The following is a 19,908-nucleotide window of genomic DNA, read 5'->3' on the forward strand; positions in this document are numbered from 1 at the left end:
CTTCACTGTATGAAATACTCACAACCAGTCATTGTCAAGAACTCTCCAGCTGTTTCCAAACTGATTGGAATCCATGGCCAGAATCCCATCAGGTTTCAAGAAGTCATCAAGTGGGTCGTCAGTGTAGGTACCACACAAGCCACACAGCTGTCCTTTGTATCTCTCATCCACCACTACAAACAGCTCATGATCACCATTAAACTTCAGCTGAACACCAAAGTTGGTCTGGACGATGACAAACGATCCTACCATTGATACGCTTACTGAAGAATGGGGTGTCACAGGGAGCTCAACCTTCACTCCATCAACCTAAGCAAAAGATTACCAGCATTACTGATACAACAGTCACAGTCACTGCAGTTACCTTTCTTCAACATTACGCTCATTCTGTCAACGCTACCAATCAGAAACATTACTCACATAAACAAGGTTATTTTTCCTCACTGCAATATGAATGTCAGCAAACTGGAGAGCAATGGAATTAATCATAGACCATGTTGGGTTGCCTCTGTGTTCATTCCTGCTTGTCACCGAGAAACGAACAGATGTATTTCCACAAGTCTCAGTCACAGTATAATTGCAAGTACCCTGGAAGTGATACAGTTTCCCATCAAACGTCGTATAGTGCGGGTCCCCGTAAATGTGGCACTTCGCAGTGTCTGCCCGGTAACATCCCAAATTTCCATCCTGCACTTTGCAAATTTCCGCTGGTCCACAAGACGCTGCTTCACATACTACGTGGTTATTTCCAGTACATCGACACCGCTGGAGACATCCCTCTTCCCAGAACGTTGCTCCTTTCTGACAGACAAACAGCAAGTGTTATTTTCAAAACTGCTGCGTGCTCCTCATGAAATCACAAAGTTGCATGAATGCACGTGAAACAGCCAAACGGGACCAAAAAGCCCTCCAACTTACTTCGTAGTATTTGTCGTTGTGGATGCAGCCACAGTTCTGAGCGGGCACACACGTGCTTCCACTGAGAACAAACCCAATGTTACACACGCAGTCCTCCACACATGGCTTGCTGCAGTTCTCTGGAGCAAATCGGTCTGTACATGTGGCTGGACAAGCACTGCCACATGGACTGTACTGGCTATTGGCTCGACAGGAAACAGCTGAAAACAAGGAAGATACAATCAAATCTTTTGAACTTCTCACACCATGTTTCCCATGACTATGGCAATCGGGAAGGATGGCTTTTGCAGCAAATGCTTTCTGAAACATTGGATCTCTGGAATGGAAAGTATAAAGCTTAGCATGCGACCAAACCAAAACTGAAGCAAGCTAACAGGAAATAGCAATTCTGTCACAAAAGAAACTATAACACACAATAATGAAAACATTTTCCTTTGTCTTAAATAGGAAATTATTAATGCAAAACAATGGAAGCTCACTAATACGTACGACAGAAAGTGGAGTTTCTCCAAGGTGCAATGGTCACTCCTGCACTTTGACACGCATGTGCGTAGATTTTGAGGGTATCGCACAGAGCATCTTGGCTTCCAGCCAACAGACACAGTTCAACAACACAGCTTTCAAAGAATCCATTGGGATTTACTACAGAGTGGCACTGTGCAAATGGACCTTGTTGACTGGTGATCAGACCACAGAAGGCATCACTTTGGTAAAGTTTCTCCTCATCAGGCTCACACTTCGCAGGTTCGACTGGGTCACAACCTGGTTCTTCCGGTGGCACCTTCCAGCTATTTCCAAACTCATTTGAATCTTTGGCTTGTTCTCCATCAGGTTTCATGTAATCATCCTTTCTCATTCCATTGTAGTTGCCGCACATACCGCAAGTCTGATTGAAATATGTACTCGGCACTTTCACTTCCACTGAGTGATCAACGTCATATGAAACAGAGAGCCCAAAATCTGTCACCAGGACCACGTAGTCTCCACTCCTACTCACGTTCAAGGTGCCATTGACTAATTTGACAGGTAACGTCTGCCACACGTTATCCACCTGACACAAGAGGAAAATGGTGATTCAACAACAGCTTTTCTAGCAGACTCCAGCATTCTTTCATTCAACATGCACAACAAACGTGAACAGCAATTTGCATACAGCAATGTACAGTAAACGCTATACTTCACATCAGATTGGTGCACATGGTACACACGTTCATTTTGTTCTGTTTCACTTTAGATACAAATAGTAAAATGTCATGATAATCATTTCACTTTTGCAATATACTCCTAGTCATTCACCTCCCATTCTAATAGAAGTCCCAAGTCAAGGATATTTCAGACTAAAGTCAGCATTTTAGAAAACCCAACTAGTAGTTACACACGTACCAACACACGGTGACATTCTCGCTTCACAATCCAAACACTGTGACCGTGAACAGCTACTCGAACTCTCTGAACGTAAGAAACTTTAGCGTTGCCTCGATGTTCATTCTTTGCTTCGATGTTAAAGTATGGAAGAGTTGAGGAATTTGTACACAGCTTGGCGATCGTATATGTACACGTCCCCATGAAATGATGCGTCGCCTTGTCAAACGTATTGTAGTGTGGGTCGTTATGAACTCTGCAGATGCCGTACGTGTGCTCATAGCAACCAGGAACTCCGTCCACAACTCCGCAGTATGAATCCGTGCCACACGTTGTGTTCCAGCAAACTAGTTTACTGCCTGCAGAAGGACAACTGCATTTTGTTGAACAGGTATCATCTGTCCAGAATGCAGATCCCACTGGATAATGTTTGCCTTCAGACCAGCAACCACACTGATCTCTTCGCACACACCTGTCATTGTACAAAACGTACCCACGGTCACACAGACAGCCTTCCAAGCATGGCTGGGAGCAGCTGGATGGAGCATTGGGATTGACACAGGTAGCAGGACATGCTGAGCCACAATGCTCATAGTGACTATTCACTCCACACTTTAAAGCTGGGAAGAGAATTCAAAAGGAGAGTCAACATATTTTACATTAAATTCCTTTTATCTAATAAGTTTATGAAAACTAAATGGTTCAAATTGACCCAAAGTTTTTCTGTCTCCATCACATATAACTTATTCATCAAACAAAATACTCTCAAACACTTACGGCAGAAGGTCGCGTTCCTCCAGGCTTCCACTCTCACTCCCTTCGACTGGCATGCATCTGCGTAGGATTGCAAACTACTGCACAGAGAGCCTGTATGCATGTCCAATGCGCACAAGTCGTACACACATTCAGCAAAATAAACCATCGGGTCCACGACAGAGTGGCACGCTTTGAACGGACTGCCCGGATCCATAATTATGCCACAGTAAGATTTACTTTCTATCATCTGCTTTTTGTCATCAGTACAATTTGGTCTGATACCAACGTCAGGAGCACACCTGCAAGAACAGCAGACCTCCAATGAGAAACATACGTTTAAAAGCTAGCAGAAGGTCGACATGCAAATGGAATAATGGTAGTGATTTAAAACTCGCAGGTTTTATGAAGGAACAGAGACAGCCAGAAACCTCCCATACACCGCACCTCGTATCATTTCCACTCTGCCAGCTGTTTCCCAAACTGACGGAATCGGGCTCCATCACTCCATCCGGATTGAGGAAATCGTCTCTTCTATCATCATTGTAGTTTCCACACATTCCACACACCTTCCCCTTGAAAACACTGGGAAGGGTTACAACTGCTCGATGCTTCCCATCAAACTTCACTCTCAATCCAAAATCGGTGCTAACAACCACATACTTTCCACTTCGGCCAACTTCAACACCAGGCGAGACTGACACAGGTAGCACCTCCACTTCTCCATCGACCTGGAAACGTGCAAAACCACATTGATTCATTCCTCAGCAAACCCACCGTTCAATATGCTTGATGAAGTCCTCAAAATATCAAATTCTTACCTTCACCACGTGTCCCTTCTCCAGTACTATTCTATGATTGTAAACATTAACGTTGACATGTTTAACGTACGACACGTAGGAATTCCCTGATCTGCGCTCATTTGCAGCTTCAACATTGAAATACGGCAGAGCACTGCTGGCGTCACAGAGTTTCGATAGGGTATATGTGCATGTTCCCATGAAGTCATGTGATTGCTTATCAAAAGTGTTGTAGTGAGGATCACCTTGCACGATGCAGGAAGATTCTAAAAAATTGGAAATGATGTAGAAATTAAACGTCAGTTGGTATTGTCACAATCCATTGAAAAACAAGTTGGATTTGCTCCCAATCGACTGCTCTATTTTCTTTCTGCACAAATGCTTGAGAAGCACTTCAGAGAAAAGTCACTCGTCCCATTCTCGGGACAAGTAGCTTCTCTTACAAACAAAGGTTCAACAGGTTGCTTCGGGGTATATACTGGAATCTACAACAATGAGAGGTGCTCTCGTTGAAACATTCAACAACCTGAGGGAACAGGACACGGTCGATGATGAAGGACATTTTGCCTAGTCACAGACACTACAACGAGGAGGACGCAGTCTGTGCCATGGGATGACTAGACAAACAACTGCTCAGCTTCCACACTTTGGTGTTTGACTTCTGCAGCAATATTTGCAATCAGCTTGAAGCTGACTTCACCCATTTTTTTTTCACATTACCAAATTATCAAATTTACACCTATTCAGAGTGAAAGTGAGGACTGCAGATGCTGGAGATCGGAGCTGAAAATGTGTTGCTGGAAAAGCGCAGCAGGTCAGGCAGCATCCAAGGAGCAGGAGAATCGACGTTTCCTGAAGAAGGGCTCATGCCCGAAATGTCGATTCTCCTGCTCCTTGGATGCTGCCTGACCTGCTGCGCTTTTCCAGCAACACATTTTCAGATCTATTCAGAGTGAGCCAACATTTTAAGGACAATCAAATAGAATCCACACCAGTTTGTCTTAATTGATACAAATGTAGGATCAGCAAACAAAGTCGCAGTTTCTAGTTATACCCTGACAAATCCTTGTCAATAAGACAGCAACAAATCACTTTTATCAAGGATCCAGATCATATACAGCCTGCTTTCATTTACCTGTTGTGACAGGAGGCATGGTACTGGCTGGAGTTGGAGTGCTCACTGTGCTTGTTATGTCACAATTGTCTGCAGAGAAAATAATATATGGATAAATTCAGAAGAATCTCGAGGACTGAGATGAGGCAAAAGGTTTCACGCAGTCCTTTGTGAATCCTTGGAACTCTGTCCCCCTGAAGCCTGTGGATTATACATCATTCAGTATACTTCATGCTGAAGTAGAGAAACATTTAGGAATCTCAAGGAATCAAAGCATATGGAAAACAGGTTGTAAAGTCAAGCTGAGGCACAAGATCACCCACAATTATATTGAGTGACACAATGTGATAGGGGAGGGAAATAGCTTACTCCTACTCCAACGGCTTAAGATCTGACTAATGTTCATCTCTACTTCTGTTGTGCAATTGATCAATTACAGCAGACAGTAGAAAATTAGTCACATTTACAAACCTCCGCAACATCCAGAATGGAAGGAAATGTCATCTACAGCGACATCACTACGATAGTCATTGCCCCGGACTGCTTCAATGAGGATCTGTAAGAGGAAGCATCAGAATAACAGCAGGCAGAAGATGCCAATGCCAAAGTAAACAACAGAATATTAGTGAACACAAAACAAAAGAAGTGCTGGAAATCTGGAAGAAAACAGAAATTGGAAGAGAACCTCAGCAGGTCTGGCAATAATTTCCCTCTACTGATGTTTTCAGACCTGCTGAGTTTCTCCAGCAACTTCTCTTTTGTTAAGAGAACATCAGTATCGCCCTGGAAAATGTAAACATTGCAGATGCTGGAGATCTGAGTCAAAGAGTATTGTGCTGGAAAAGCGCAGTTGGTCAAGCAGCATCCGAGAAGCAGCAGAGTCAACATTTCAAGTAGCCAGTAACAGTAGGATATCGGATGAAGACATCATTTCACGGAGTGTTTCATGTTAAAACAGCTCTGCATATCTCCACTAATTTGTGTTTAATTTGATTTGATAAAGAATGAAGAAAACTCTATTTGGCTTCCAATTAAAGTCACAATCTATGCAAATTGTTCAAAAAGAAAAGCACAATAAAACAAAATTACTAAACTATTCACTGCACAGCTTACCTGAGATTTTCCAGACAGGTGTAGGTCCACTGCTGCTGCGATCCACTGGTTTCCTTTATTGCCTCTCTCTGACCAGATCAGTATCGGGGGAAGCCCAACTTCAAGCTGGTAAACATTCAAAGCCATGCTCTGGGCCACTCCATACATGTGATACCAGAACCGCAAGCACCTATCCCCTGTCTTATCACACAGAGCACTGACCAGTTGGGCTTTGTCTCCTTCGTTGCCTTCATTGCCTTCAATATAGATGTAGTAACCACCTGGACATACAATTAAGCTCACTGGTTACAAACAAGTCTCCTTGCATTGAAAACAAATCATTGAGTAGAGAATCCCTCCCATGAACATTATTTGCTACCCATTCAAAAATATCCTTGATCAGGCGAAGGTGATTATTAAGTACTGCTATACTTTCATGCAGGTATCCCACAGTATTGTTCAGAAGAATTTTCCTGGATTTTCACTCAGAGCCAGTGAAATAATGAACTACGAGTTTTATGTCAATTTACTTCATGATTTAGAGATGGGTTTGATCACAGTGGCTTTTCCTGACCTAGTCCTCATAAGTGGTAAAGATTGTGGGTTCAGACGGTATTGTTAACAGAATCCTGATAAGTTATTATTGGATACCTATCAATGGTATACACTTTTGCATTGTGTCAGTGTTGTTTAAGATTGTGGATGGGTACCAAACAAGTGTACTGCTCTGTTGACCTTCGGAATATTGTTCTATCTGCACTCAAGCAGTGAAGTGGATACGAATATATGTTTATGAACTTATGAATATGTTTAGTCTCTGTGTGAAAGTGTGTCAGAACACAATGCAAACCACTCAATCTCCTTATCCATTCCTTGTGGACCAAGCGCCAATATCTTCAGGTAATTCTCCCATTCTGCTGTCTGGACATTGTTCAGAAGCCTAGACTAGACCACAATGTGTCCTCAGCTCAGGATTTACTTTTCACTAATAAAGGAAAGAATTCTCCCACTACGTACCTCTGTTGTCTATCTCTTGCGGAGATGACAGACTTGCATTGGGTATTCACTACTTTATTTCAGGCTGCAGAGGAATAAGTTCAGTACAAGTGGAGCATATCATCTTCAGTCACTGAACAAATGGAGACCTGGATTCTTTCATACATGCTGGGTTTGCCACTGCCATTTCCAGTGTCTTTGTTGGTATCAGGTGGTCCATCAGGTTTCATTCAGTTATTTAGGCTTTGTCATGATTTATACAACTAAGAGGCTTGCTACGTGGAAAAGTCAACCACATTGCTGTGGGTCTGGAGTCACATTAAGGGCAGACCAGCTAGGGACAGCAGTTTTCTTCACTTTAGGATATTCATCAATTGTTTGGTTTTCTCCAACAATCATTTCATGCTTATCATTAGTCTTTTAGCTCCAGAGTTTTTGTGAATTCACATTATACCATACACCATGGTGGGGTTCACACCTCGGTACCAGAATGCTGCTGAACACCAATAGCCTCTTCCATGATGAGCAACAAAGGATGGCCTTGCCAATGATGTCCAAATTGCAAAAATTGAAAAATACTTCTCAGAAATTCACATGAGCCCAGCAATTTTTGCTTTTGACAGGACAGTAAATGGCTTTTTTTACAATGTATTCAGGGGATACAATCATCACTGACAAGGCTGCCATTCATTGCACATTTTTAGATGCCTTTGAGAAGGTGGAGGCGGATTGCATTTTTGAACCACTACACTCCATGCAGTGCAGGAATACCCAAAGTGTTGTTTGGGAGGGAGTTCCAGGATTTTGCCAAAATGACTTGGATGGCGATATAGCTCTTTGTCAGCATGGTGTGTAACGTGGATGGAAATTTTGAAGTGTGTTATTTCCTTGTATCTGTTGCTCTTGTCCTTCTCAATGTTAGAGATTGCAGGAGCACTGGCACATTAGTGCATCTTGCAGACAGTACACACTGTTGCCACTGTGCATCAGTGATGTAGGGAGCGAATGTTAAAATTGTTAGATGGAGCACCAATCAAGCCATTGCTTTACCCTGGATGGTGTCAATTTTCTTGAAGGTTATTGGGGCTGCACTTATCCAGGCATTGTACTCCAGACTTGTGCCTTGCAGATAGTGAACAAGCATTGAGGAATCATTGAGGTGAGTTACTCAGCACAGAATTTCGAACCTCTGATCTGTCTGAGTATTTTCAAAGCTGGTCCAGTTTGGTTTCCGGTCAATGATAGTCCAGGACTTTGATTGTGGGGGTTTCAGCAATGGTAATGATATTAAATGTCAAGGGGAAATGATTGGATTACGTCTTATTGGAGGTGCTACTTACCCAGCATTTGTGTGGTGCTTATGTTACTTGTCATTTACCAGCTCAGGCCTGAATGACGTCCAGCACTTGCTGTATTTGCAGTTTCTGAAGAGTCATAAATGGTGCTGAACATTGCATAATCAGCAGTGAACATTATCACCTTTGACCTTAAGATGGTGAAATGATCATAGGTGAAGCAGCTGATGATTTTTATGTTAGATCAGTATCCTATGAAATTGCAGCAAGTTTGTTTCCAACAAACAAAAAAAACCTTCCTTTGTACTCAGTATTACTGATGCCAACTAGTAGAGTGTTTTCCCTGGTTCTTGTTGACTTCAGTTTTATTGTGACCCCTCAATGCTACTGTTGGTCAAATCCTGCCTTACCGTTGCCTCATTTCCTTTCAAATTCACATCATTTGTCCATGCTTTGCCTTTGATTGTAATGATATCAGAAACTGATTGGGCCTGGCAGGACCCAAATTAAGCACCAGTGAACAGTTATTGTAGAATAAATGCAACATGATTGAACTCACGATGATACCTTCCATTATTTTAGTGATGATTATGAGTAGACTGGCTGAGCAGCAATTAATTTAGTTCGATGTGTCTTTTTTTGTGTGTGCAGGACACACAGGTAATTTTCTACATTGCTTGGTAGATACCAGTGTTGTCACAATACTGAAATAGCTGAAAAATGTTTTGCTGGAAAAGCGCAGCAGGTCAGGCAGCATCAAAGGACGTTTCGGGCATAAGCCCTTCTTCATGAATGAGGAGGGTGTGCCAAGCAGGCTAAGGTAAAAGGTAGGGAGGAGGGACTTGGGGGAGGGGCGTTCCTGCTTGGCACACCCTCCTCATTCCTGAAGAAGGGCTTCTGCCCAAAACGTCGACTCTCCTGCTCCTTTGATGTTGCCTGACCTGCTGCGCTTTTCCAGCAACACATTTTTCAGCTCTGATCTCCAGCATCTGCAGTCCTCACTTTCTCCTACAATACTGAAATAGCTTGGTTAGTCCCAGTGTACGAATGTTCAGTGCTGGGTCCACAACCTTAAAAGTGCTCAATGCTGTCAGTCATTTTGTGATCACACATGGAATGAATTAAATGGTCTGAATGGTTTTTACATGCATATTATGGACAGGATATACTTAGATAATTTTCCATACTGCCATTGTGTAGTTAACAGTGATGCATTATCTGAATATTCTGGAAAACCAGTGCTACATTGTTGGGTTCATACCTCAGTTTTAGGTGGGCCTGGTGCTGTGTCTAGCATGTTCTGAATCCCTCATGATAAGACAAGAATCTTATATCACCTACCTGCACTGGTGTGATCATAAGAAGGCCCTGTAAGAGCTGATGGTGTTGATCCACTGATGCGCTTCCAGTCCAAATCATCTGTCTTAGATTGTGTCCAACTGCACAGGTCAAGGTCAAAATTACAGCTCAAAGCACAATCTGTAGATTTAATGAAGACCATTGATTTGCATCATTAATAAAGTGAACATCAAATGTCCAAAACAGAATTATAACTCTATTTCCCATTGCAGAGAAGAAACATAGCGAACAACTGGCAGGTCTGATAATTTTCCACATCATCTTTCAAAATTCTATTGCACCTGCAAACCTGTATAAACAGGTAAACAAAATAGAACGGAACAAGACCCTTGTTATTAAATTATCTTTAACATAGTCACACCTTACAGACACCCATAATAGAATGGGTTTTAACAAACCAAAGCATAAGGCTCAGAACAAACACTGCACTCGTGATGCACTTGTATGAGACTCTGGATGGTTTGCAACTTAAGATGGCAGTGTTCTCTTTTCTGTTTCATAGATTCCACATTAATGAAATAATGTGCCCCTCACACACTCACATGATCTCAACATCAGGGTCCCAAAGAATAAAATTCATGAGTGGAACAACGTGAATCATAAATTGACGTTGAAGAGAAGCTAGCAATGGCCGAACGCAGACATCATCCTATCAGGACAAGTTCAAAGTCTACATTGGATGGCAAACTATGCAGGAAAGTCCTGCATTTAATTACAAGCTGATGATGCACATTTGCTGTGTTTTTTTTTTATGTAAGAAAACTAAGTCTCCAGAACTGATAGCTGGAGGCTTGGACAGACTCAAAGATCATTTGCAAATAAGTCTTACCTACATTGCTCATATTATGTCCTTTGGCCATTTCAAATAGGAGCCAAGTCCTAGAGGCATGGCAGGAAAAGGCAGTTTTTCTCAAAGAAGATGCACTCTTCCATTCCAGACACGGTTCTCAAATTGTTAAGGAAATGACTGACAAGAGGCCAGGGACACTATGAGTAGTCATATATTACAGCTATTGGTCAGGGATCATGACCATCACAACAGGAAAGCCTCACTCAACTACCATTCTAGCTAAGCTCTCAGGCAGCGAGTATAAGGTTATAACCTACAGTGAGATACAGTAGAATAAAAAGGACTCACTTTTATATCATGCTTTTCACAACTGCAAGACATCTCAAAGCAAATTACAGTCAATTAAGTACTTTTAAATATTGTCACCACTGTGATGTAATTTAAGAGTTTAGAGAGGAAGTATAGCTTCAGATACACATCACATTGGAGTTATGGTACTAAAGAATATTAAGTGTTGGGAGGCAAAGTTGACAACTTAGCTTTAGGGAATTGTAATTTTTTAGCTTATCAACATGTGCGAACTCTTTACAAAAAACAAGTGAATGGCAGAAGTAAACCATTACTGTAAGCATTCCCAGGTAGCACAGTTACAGACCAATCTTGCCTAAAGGTTGACTTCTTTCACCTCCTTATTCTCTTCCTGTAGACCTCCAGTCCAGAGATCTGCTTGTTGCAGTGCTTAAGACACAGAGATGCTTTGTTTAGAAAAGATTGTGCAGCACATAACTATTACAACATGGGGTAAACTCTCCTGCTAATTTAAAACCAACAACACAGAAAAGATTTATCCTGTGCAGTAATCTGTAAAATTTGAGGGCCAAGAACTATGTAAAGTAAAAATTAACAATTTTATTTCTTAAAGTAGAACAGAGAATAATTAACTAACCACTATTTACAATTTCTTCCTCTAAACTATCTTTTACCTTCCCTTCTATAATACTAGTCAGATAAAACTCCCAATTAAGATTTACACATCTTCCTGTGTCTTCTTTTCTCTTTGTTAGGAACTTCAGTGTCACAGGTTACTGATTGAAAAGGTACTTTTAAGAGATATATTTTGTCAGCATTCTGTTTCATGCCAGGACTTGACAGTTCTCCTCTCAACTGTTCAATTTTCCCCAGTCTTGTACCACCTGATTGTGTCATTGGCTTTTAAGATTGCCAATATACTCAATTCAAACTGGATTGGAGTTTGATATTTTGTCGGGGTATAATTTGAACTAATTGGCCGAATTCAAATTTGTTTTTGTCTCAAGACAATGAAATAATCGAGTTGTTCGACCCAGTATTACATTGTGGCCTTTTTGAGAACACTTGGTGCTGTGTTTGGTAGTTCTGCTGCTTTTACCACTCTTAAAAGGTACACCCACATCTTCATAACCTAAACCCGAGATTCTTCACCTGTAGTATCTCCCACCCACCCTCCTCCTCTAACCTCCTTAACTACTCTCCTTTTTCTTTTAAGGTAAGGATTTTTATTTCTTTACCAGGGACTAGTTAAAAATTTACTTTGTTTTTTTGTGTGTGTATACATCAAGTCCTTATTTAGGGTAAAAAAAACTATAGCAGAGAGGTATCAGAAGATATTCTAACTCATACTTGTACAAAGTAAGTAATTAACTAACTAAGCAGAGATGGCTGGGCAGGTGATGTGCTGTTGCTGTATGATGTGGGAGCTGGCTGATCCCATTGTGAACGGCAGTGACCACATCTGCAGCAAGTGTTGGTTGCTGGAAGAACTCCGGATCAGAGTTGATGATCTGGAATCTGAGCTTCAAACACTGCGGCACATCCGGGAGGGGGAGAGTTACCTGGATGCTTTGTTTCAGGAGGCAGTCACACCTGGGAGATTAAGTACTTCACATTCAGCTAGTGATCAGGCACAAAAGAATGTGACTGTAAGTGAGGCAGGTAGGGGGAACCGGAGTTCAGGAGTGGAGGAGCCTCAGCCCTTGACCTTGTCCAACAGGTACGAGATTCTTGCTCCCTGTTCGGCTGAGGAAAAGGGCTCTGGACAGGATGAGCCAACTGACCAAGGCACCATGGTGCAGAAGACCATTCAAGAGGGGGGAGCTAATAGACAAGTAGTGGTTATAGGGGATTCTATAATTAGGGGGACAGATAGTATCCTTTGCAAGCCAGATCGGGAGTCTCGCATGGTGTGTTGCCTGCCCAGTGCCAGGGTGCGAGACATCTCCGACCGGCTTGAAAGGATATTGGAGCGGGAGGGGGAGGATCCAGTTGTTGTGGTCCACGTTGGTACCAACAACATAGGCAAGACTAGGGTGGAGGACCTGTTTGGGCATTACGAAGCACTAGGCAGGAAATTGAAGCACAGGTCCTCAAGGGTCATAATCTCCGGATTACTGCCCGAGCCACGTGCCAATTGGCATAGGGACAAGAAAATTAGGCAAGTAAACACGTGGCTAAGGGATTGGTGTGGGAAAGAGGGATTCCACTTCATGGGGCATTGGCATCAGTTTTGGAACAGGGGGGATCTGTACCGTTGGGACGGTCTCCACCTGAACCGATCAGGTACCAATGTTCTAGCGAAGAGGATAAATAGGGTGGTCAGTAGGACTTTAAACTTCTGAGTTGGGGGGAAGGGAAAGTGAAAGCGACAGGGAGTATGGAGGTAAATGGCAAGATAAGCAGCAGGATAGCATGTTTCCAGGCGGATTTAAAATTGAGGCAGACTGAGAATACAGTAAAAAGCAAGGATAACTTAGGACATATGACTTCCAACATCTCTAATGATAAGGAAGTTAGCATTAAGGCACTTTACCTGAATGCTCGTAGCATTCATAACAAAGCCGATGAACTAATGGCACAGATAATAGTGAATGATTATGATGTAGTAGGCATCACAGAGACTTGGTTACAGGGGGGTCAGGACTGGCAGTTAAACCTCCATGGTTTTTCAACTTATCGAAAAGACAGAGAGGTGGGCAGAGGGGGTGGGGTTGCCTTGTTAGTTAAGAACAAAATTAAATCTATGGTATTGAATGACATAGCGTCGGATGATGTGGAGTCTGTGTGGGTGGAATTGAGGAACCACAAAGGCAAAAAAAACATAATTGGAGTTGTGTATAGACCTCCTAACAGTGGTCAGGACCAGGGACGCAACATGTACCGGGAAATAGAGAAGGCATGTCAGAAAGGCAAGGTTAAATTGATCATGGGAGACTTCAATATGCAGGTGGACTGGGTAAATAATGTTGCTAGTGGATCTAAAGAAAGGGAATTCATGGAATGCTTACAGGATGGCTTTTTGGAACAGCTTGTCATGGAGCCCACAAGAGAGCAGGCTATTCTGGACCTAGTGCTTTGCAATGAACCAGACTCTATAAAAGATCTTAAAGTAAGGGAACCCTTAGGAAGTAGCGACCATAATATGGTAGAGTTCAGTCTGGAGTTTGAAAGGGAGAAGGCAAAATCGGATGTAATGGTGTTACAGTTGAATAAAGGTAATTATGAGGGTATGAGAGAGGAACTGACTAAAATAGACTGGAAGCAGAGGGTAACCGGGAAGACAGTAGAGCAAAAATGGCAGGAGTTTGTAGGTATAATTGAGGACACTGTACAGAGGTTCATTCCCAAGAAAAGAAAGATTAACCGGGGAGGGATTAGACAACCTTGGCTGACAAAGGAAGTCAGGAAATGTATTAAAGAAAAAGAGAGATCCTATAAAGTGGCTAAGAACAGTGGGAAATCAGAAGATTGGGAAGGATACAAAAGCAAACAGAGGATAACAAAGAGTGTAATAAGAAATGAGAGGATCAAATATGAAGGTAGGCTAGCCAGTAATATTAGAAATAATAGTAAAAGTTTCTTTCAGTACATAAGAAACAAACGACAGGTAAAAGTAGACATTGGGCCACTTCAAACTGATGCAGGAAGCCTAGTGATGGGAGATAAGGAAATAGCAGGAGAACTTAACAAGTACTTTGGGTCAGTTTTCACAGTGGAAGACATGAGCAATATCCCAAAAATTAAAGGGTGTCACGGGGCTGAGTTGAGTATGGTTGTCATTACAAAAGAGATAGTACTAGAAAAGTTAAAAAGTCTTAAAATTGATAAATCTCCTGGCCCCGATGGGATACACCCTAGAGTTCTGAGAGAGGTGGCTGAGGAAATAGCAGAGGCATTGGTTGAGATCTTTCAAGAGTCACTGGAGTCAGGAAAGGTCCCGGATGATTGGAAGATGGCTGTTGTAACCCCCTTGTTCAAGAAAGGATCAAGGCAAAAGATGGAAAATTATCGGCCAATCAGCTTAATCTCGGTTGTTGGTAAAATTCTAGAATCCATCATTAAGGATGAGGTTTCTAAATTCTTGGAAGAACAGAGTCTGATTAGAACAAGTCAACATGGATTTAGTAAAGGGAGGTCATGCCTGACAAACCTGTTGGAATTTTTTGAAGAGGTAACAAGTAGGTTAGACCAGGGAAATCCAGTGGATGTGGTCTATCTAGACTTTCAAAAGGCCTTTGATAAGGTGCCACACGGGAGGCTGCTGAGCAAGGTGAGGGCCCATGGTGTTCGAGGTGAGCTGCTGGGATGGATTGAGGATTGGCTGTCTAACAGAAGGCAGAGAGTTGGGATAAAAGGTTCTTTTTCAGAATGGCAGCCGGTGACGAGCGGTGTCCCGCAGGGTTCGGTGCTGGGGCCACAGCTGTTCGCATTATATATTAATGATTTGGATGAGGGAACCGGGGGCATTCTAGCGAAGTTTGCCGATGATACGAAGTTAGGTGGACAGGCAGGTAGTACTGAGGAAGTGGGGAGGCTACAGAAGGATCTAGACAGGTTGGGAGAGTGGTCCAGGAAATGGCTGATGGAATTTAACATGAGCAAGTGCGAGGTCTTGCACTATGGCAAAAAGAATAAAAGCATAGACTACTTTCTAAATGGTGAGAAAATTAATAAAGCCAAAGCACAAAGGGATCTGGGAGTGCTAGTCGAGGATTCTCTAAAGGTAAACATGCAGGTTGAGTCCGTGATTAAGAAAGCGAATGCAATGTTGTCTCTTATCTCAAGAGGGTTGGAATATAAAAGCAGAGATGTACTACTAAGACTTTATAAAGCTCTGGTTAGGCCCCATTTGGAGTACTGTGTCCAGTTTTGGTCCCCACACCTCAGGAAGGACATACTGGCACTGGAACGTGTCCAGCGGAGATTCACACGGATGATCCCTGGAATGACAGGTCTAACATATGAGGAACGGCTGAGGATACTGGGATTCTATTCGTTGGAGTTTAGAAGATTAAGGGGAGACTTAATAGAGACGTACAAAATAATACATGGCTTGGAAAAGGTGGATGCTAGGAAATTGTTTCCGTTAAACGAGGAGACTAGGACCCGTGGACACAGCCTTAGAATTAGAGGGGGTCATTTCAGAACAGAAATGCGGAGACATTTTTTCAGCCAGAGAGTGGTGGGCCTGTGGAATTCATTGCCACGGAGTGCAATGGAAGCCGGGACGCTAAATGTCTTCAAGGCCGAGATTGATAGATTCTTGTTGTCTAGAGGAATTAAGGGCTACGGGGAGAACGCTGGTAAGTGGAGCTGAAATGCGCATCAGCCATGATTGAATGGCGGAGTGTACTCGATGGGCCGAATGGCCTTACTTCCACTCCTATGTCTTATGGTCTTATAACAAATGTTAACCAGTTTGTCCTGAATTGTCGGGAAATCTGTCAGAGGATGAAAATATCGCAGACCTCCGACTGGTTAGAGTCTTGATCTGACAAGCCACCTGAGTATCAGATATTTGTTTCAGGACTGAATGAATTGTAGATTGTCTCTTTCTAACAACTGTGTCCTGAAAAGCAACCTGGTTGGATTTCATTACCTGTTAAGTTCCAGGAACAGCCATCCCACTCTTTGCAATTTGCCTGATAACATCATGAAATCACTAAAGTGTTGCACAGGAGGCTTTTCAGCATGTTGTGTCTATAACCAGGACTCCAAATAAGCAATGCACCTTTTGCCATATCCTGGTCTGTTCTCCATAATTCTGCACATTCTCCCTGTTCAAATAATCAACCAATTCCTTCCTGAATGCTTCAAAACTGACTCTTTATTTTCAAGCAGCACATTCCAGATCTAAACCAATCAGTGCTTGGAAAAAAATTCTACTCACATCTTCACTGATTCTTTGAGCTATTTCTCACCTTAAATCTGTGTCCCTTTAGTCTCGGTTCTTCTAACAGGAGGAAAAGTTTTTACCTATCTACTCTGTCCTTCATGATTTGAATACATTTTATCAAATCTCTTCACAATCTTCATTTCTTCCAAGAAACAGCCCTAACTTCTCTAATCTTTAAAGTTAACTCAAGTTTCTCATCCCCAGGATCATCCTTTTCAATCTTTTCTGCACTCTCTCCAATATCTTGACATATTTCTTGAAGACTGATGCTTGGAATTGCATGTGGTACTGCAGTTGAGGCCAAACCAAACTGTTACACAAGTTTAAAATAATCTTGTAATCTAAGGCTTTATTAATAAAATTTTATATACTGTACACTTCATTAATGACTCTGTCAACCTATTCTGCCACCTTTAATGACTAAAGCATATATACACCAAGGTCCATCTGCCTGAGCATGTCCTTGAGAAACATATCCTTTATTTTCTGTTGTCTCTCCATGTTCTACATCACATTTCTACTAACTTCATCTGTTGTCAAATCATCTCTTTCACCAACCTGTCCATTACCCTCTTTATTTTAAAATGATTCTAAATTTTGCATCTTCCACAAATTTTGAAAAAGTGTCCTGTACTCAAAGTCGAGATCATTAATCTGTTTCAGGATAAGCAAGGACCCAAACACTGACCATAAGATGCAGCAGCAGAATTAAGCCATGCAGCCCATTGAGTCACCTCTGCCATTCAATCATGGCTGATAAATTTCACAACCCCATTCTCCTGCCTTCTTCTTTGATTCCCTTACTAATCCAGAATCTATCTATGTCTAAAATGCACTCAATGATGCGGCCTCCACAACCTTCTCCAGCAATAGTTCCACAGTGTTACCACCCTCTCGCTGAAGCAATTCCTCCTCATCTCAGTTCTAAAGAGTCATCCCTTTAACCTAAGGATGTGCCCCCCTGTCATAGTCTCTCCAACTATAGCAAACATCATCTCTGTGTCCACTCTATCCAGGCCTCTCAGTATCCTGTAAATTTCAAACAGATCCCACTTGATCCTTCTAAACTCCATCAAGTTTGAACCTTGAATTCTCAGCCACTCATCACCGGGATCATTCTTGTAAATCTCCTCTGGACCCAATCCAATATCAGCAAATCTTTCCTTAGATATGATCCTAAAACTGCTCATAATATTCCAAATGCAGTCTGACCAGAGCCTGATACAACTTCAGCAATACATCCCTGCTCTTGGATTCTAGTCTTCTTGAAAATGAATGCCATCATTGCATTTGTCTTCCAAACCGCCAAGTGAACTTGCGTGTTAACCTTAAGAGAATCCTGAACTCACATCCCCCAATCCTTTTGCCCTTCAGATTTCTGAAGCCTTTTTTGCATTTAGAAAATAGTCTCTATCTTTGTTCTTCCTACCTCATACTTTGCCACACTGTATTCCATTTGACACTACTTTGCCCATTCGCCTAGCCTATCCAAATTTCTTCTCCAGCCTCCCTGCTTCAACATTACCTGTCCCTCAACCTATTTTGTGTCATCTGCAAACTTAGCTACAATGGTCTCAGTTCCTTTATCCAAATCGTTAATGTATCATGTTAACAGTTGTGGTCCAAACACTGACCCCTGCAAATTCTACTAGTCGCTGCCATCCTGAAAAAGACCCCTTCACTCCTACTCTTTACCTTCTGCCAGTCAGCCAATCCTTTATCTATGCCAGTAGTTAAAATCTTACCAACACTGAGGTCAGACTAACTGGCCGATGGCTTCCGGGTTCTTCTGCCTCTCTCTCATCTTAAATACAGGTGATACACTTACCATCTTCCAGTCCTCTAATATCGTCGCTGACTCTAGTGATTCATGAAAAATCACTACCAATGCTTCTACAACCTCCTCAGCTATTTCTTTCAGAACTCTGGGGTGTAACTCATCCAGTCCTGGTGATTTATCCAACTTCAGACTTTTCTGCTCTTCGCCAGCACCTTCTTCTATACCTGGCCTCGATATTCATCTCTAACCTCTGACTTTCTTGAAGTTCTAATATGCTGCTGGTATCTTCCACTGAAAACTGATGCAAAGGAACTGATTCAGTTTCTCCACCATTTCTACTTCACCAGCCTCATGTTCCAGCAGTCCAATTGACTCTTTTACTTTTTAGTTATCAAAAAGACTCTTGCAATCTTCTTTTATGTTACTAACTAGCTTACTCTCGTATTTCATCTTCATGACCCTTATTGCTGTTCTAGTTATCCTCTGCTGGTTTTTAAAGGCTTTCAAATCCCCAAACTTCCCACTAACCTTCACTAGATTGAGAGCTTTTTCTTTTGCTTTTATGTTCTTCCTAATATCCTTTGTCAGACATGGTTAACTCATCCTCCCATTAATATGTTGCTTCTGCCATAATATGAATTTCTGCTGTGCATCTCGAATTATGCTCAGAAACACCTGACATTGTTGCTTCACATGTGCACTGCAGTGAGGAGTAGAAACATGCCCACAAGAATTAAGAGGCACCACTCCCCATGAGCGCAGGACCCAATCCCATTCCCTGAGACCTCAGTACCTTATACCACTCCACGAAAGCCCATTACCCCAACCAACTCTCAGTTACCCCATCCCATTCCCCAAGAGCCCTTGACCGCATCCCACTCCCCAGGAGCTCATTATCCCATCCCATTCTCCAAAAGCCAGTTACCTCATCTCATTCCCCTGGAGTTCAGGACCCCATCCCACTCTCTGAGAGCCCATTATCCCATCCCATTCTCCAAAAGCCAGATACACCATCCCATTCCTGAGAGCCCAAGACACCATCCCACTCACCGAGAGCCCATTAGTCCATCCCACACCCCCAGACCTCGGTACTCCATTCCATTCCCCAACAGCTTGGTACCCAAATTCATTCCCTAAGACCTTATTATCCAATAAAACACTCCGAGAACTCAGAACCCAACCCCCATTCCCTGAGAACTGAGTACCCAACACCCACTCTCCGAGAATGCAGGCCACAAAGCACAGTACCTAAATTAACTCTCCTGGAGCCCAATCCCACACCCTGAGAGCCTGGTATCCAATCAGACTCCCTGAGAGCTCAGTACCAAACCCACTCCCTGAGAGACCAGCACCCAATCCCATTCCCCAAGAACTGGGTACCAAATCGCATTCCACAAGAAGCCAATACCCAATCCCACTGCCGTGGAGCCCGGTACCCAGC

At 42.5% G+C, this 19,908-nt stretch overlaps 1 protein-coding gene across 1 annotated transcript in view; it reads right to left on the reverse strand.

Moving 5' to 3' along the window:
* The window catches only part of LOC122555641 (IgGFc-binding protein-like), a 128,899-nt gene that overhangs the window by 67,740 nt on the left and 41,251 nt on the right, over positions 1-19,908 (reverse strand). The window contains exons 6-17 of the mRNA XM_087993366.1: positions 9,672-9,809; positions 6,061-6,320; positions 5,419-5,503; positions 4,969-5,037; positions 3,855-4,099; positions 3,481-3,764; positions 3,058-3,335; positions 2,302-2,900; positions 1,408-1,969; positions 919-1,118; positions 421-801; positions 23-309 (exon numbers count right to left, since the gene is read on the reverse strand). Of these exons, the coding sequence (XP_087849492.1) occupies positions 23-309; positions 421-801; positions 919-1,118; positions 1,408-1,969; positions 2,302-2,900; positions 3,058-3,335; positions 3,481-3,764; positions 3,855-4,099; positions 4,969-5,037; positions 5,419-5,503; positions 6,061-6,320; positions 9,672-9,809 (3,388 nt within the window). The remainder of the gene's footprint in view (positions 1-22; positions 310-420; positions 802-918; positions 1,119-1,407; positions 1,970-2,301; positions 2,901-3,057; positions 3,336-3,480; positions 3,765-3,854; positions 4,100-4,968; positions 5,038-5,418; positions 5,504-6,060; positions 6,321-9,671; positions 9,810-19,908) is intronic.

The sequence above is a fragment of the Chiloscyllium plagiosum genome, unplaced genomic scaffold (genome assembly GCF_037043375.1).
Source record: "Chiloscyllium plagiosum isolate Xiang-an unplaced genomic scaffold, Cpla_swu_hap1 HiC_scaffold_13, whole genome shotgun sequence".
Classification (NCBI taxonomy): Eukaryota; Metazoa; Chordata; class Chondrichthyes; order Orectolobiformes; family Hemiscylliidae; genus Chiloscyllium; species Chiloscyllium plagiosum.